General features: G+C 60.9%; 1 protein-coding gene across 1 annotated transcript; it reads left to right on the top strand.

The window, feature by feature from the left end:
• Positions 1-209: 209 nt before the first annotated feature.
• On the top strand, positions 210-1371 carry LOC109364229 (ras GTPase-activating-like protein IQGAP3). Its single transcript, XM_019610867.2, has 2 exons — positions 210-401; positions 490-1371. The coding sequence occupies exons 1-2, from the start codon at positions 219-221 to the stop codon at positions 673-675; spliced, it is 369 nt and encodes a 122-aa protein (XP_019466412.1). The 5' UTR covers positions 210-218; the 3' UTR covers positions 676-1371.
• Positions 1372-1377: the final 6 nt, after the last annotated feature.

Consider the following 1377-nt stretch of genomic DNA (forward strand, 5'->3'; position numbering starts at 1 on the left):
ATCCCGTCTGCTTTCCGAGCTGCAATCCCACCCTGCTGGCTCACGTTCAGCTTTTCATCCCCCAGGACCCCCAGGTCCTTCTGTGCAGGGCTGCTCTCAAGGACAACTCAGTGCTCCCTTATGGGCCGTCTCAGTGGTCCTTTCCAAGCATACCGATGCTGTGGGTGGTGGGGTGGGGGTGGGGGGGGTGACCCCAGGGGTCTCTTCCAGCCATAACAATGCATCGGTTCCCCGGCCCCCCTCTGCAGGAGGTGGCGTCGCAGTGCAGGAAGCTGACCAGGAAGAACAGGGAGCAGCTGTCGGAGCTGATGTGCCTGGACAAGCAGAAGGGGCTCAAATCTCTCAGCAAGGAGAAGCGGCAGAAGCTGGAGGCGTACCAGCATCTCTTCTACCTGCTGCAGGTGGGCCGGGGGGAGCGGGGTCCCTGTTGCCCACCTCTCTGAGGTGCTGGGGCTGAGCACAGCTCTCCGTTCCGCTCCTCCCCTGCAGACGCAGCCCGGGTACCTGGCCAGGCTGCTCTTCCAGGTGCCTCAGAACAAATCCACCACGTTCCTGCAGCCCGTCATCTTCACGCTGTACAGCTACGCATCCCACCCGCGGGAGGGCTACCTGCTGCTGCAGCTCTTCAAGGCGGCCCTGCAGGAGGAGATCAGGTTGGGGGAGGGGGGGGGGTGACCCCGCTCGTGGTCTGCTGTGGTCAGGAGATTTGAGGATTTGAGAAAAAAGGTCGATTTGGGGGCATATTTGCAAAAAGCTCCATTTTAGTCAGAGTCAACACCGCAGGTGTCCACAGGGAACAAGTGGGGCTGCAGTCAGTGCAGCTCCAAAATCTGATCTGTGCAGATGCCCGAATGCTCTCCCTTAGCAGAGTGGGGGTCCTGCACTGCACCGCTGCCCCCCTCCATCCCTGCTGTTTGGTGAGGGACGCCGCGAGGGTGAAATGTGGGGGAAGGGAGTGGTGGTGGTCAGAAAGGCTCTTAGGGCAGCCTTTGGCACTGCCCCATCCCCGTGGAGAAGCTGGGATGGGCAACTGGAGGTACAGCAGTTGGCAGCCAGGCACCAGCGGTGTCCCGCAGGGCTGCTCCTATCGACGTCTTCATTAACCACCTTGATGAGGGCATCGAGCGCATCCTTCTCTAAGTAAGGCTGCAGATGGCACCGAGCTGGATGGAGCGTTGATCTGCCTGAGGCAGAAAGGACCGCAGAGGGACCCGGATAGACTGGATCGATGGGCCAAGGTTAATTGGATGAGTTTCAGTAGGGCCGAGTGTGGGGTCCTGCATTTTGGGCACAGCAACCCCAGGCACCCCTCCAGGCGTGGGGAGGAGCGGCTGAAGGCTGTCTGATGGAAAGGGAGCTCGGTGTGCTGATGGACGG

Source organism: Meleagris gallopavo (assembly GCF_000146605.3).
Source record: "Meleagris gallopavo isolate NT-WF06-2002-E0010 breed Aviagen turkey brand Nicholas breeding stock chromosome 27 unlocalized genomic scaffold, Turkey_5.1 Chr27_random_7180001860787, whole genome shotgun sequence".
Classification (NCBI taxonomy): Eukaryota; Metazoa; Chordata; class Aves; order Galliformes; family Phasianidae; genus Meleagris; species Meleagris gallopavo.

Bases quoted from the DNA above. Each gene is read 5' to 3' on its own strand.
- LOC109364229 (XM_019610867.2), top strand. From the start codon at position 219: ATGCATCGGTTCCCCGGCCCCCCTCTGCAGGAGGTGGCGTCGCAGTGC. The intron at 402-489 runs GTGGGCCGGGGG...CCTCCCCTGCAG, and splicing joins ATCTCTTCTACCTGCTGCAG to ACGCAGCCCGGGTACCTGGC.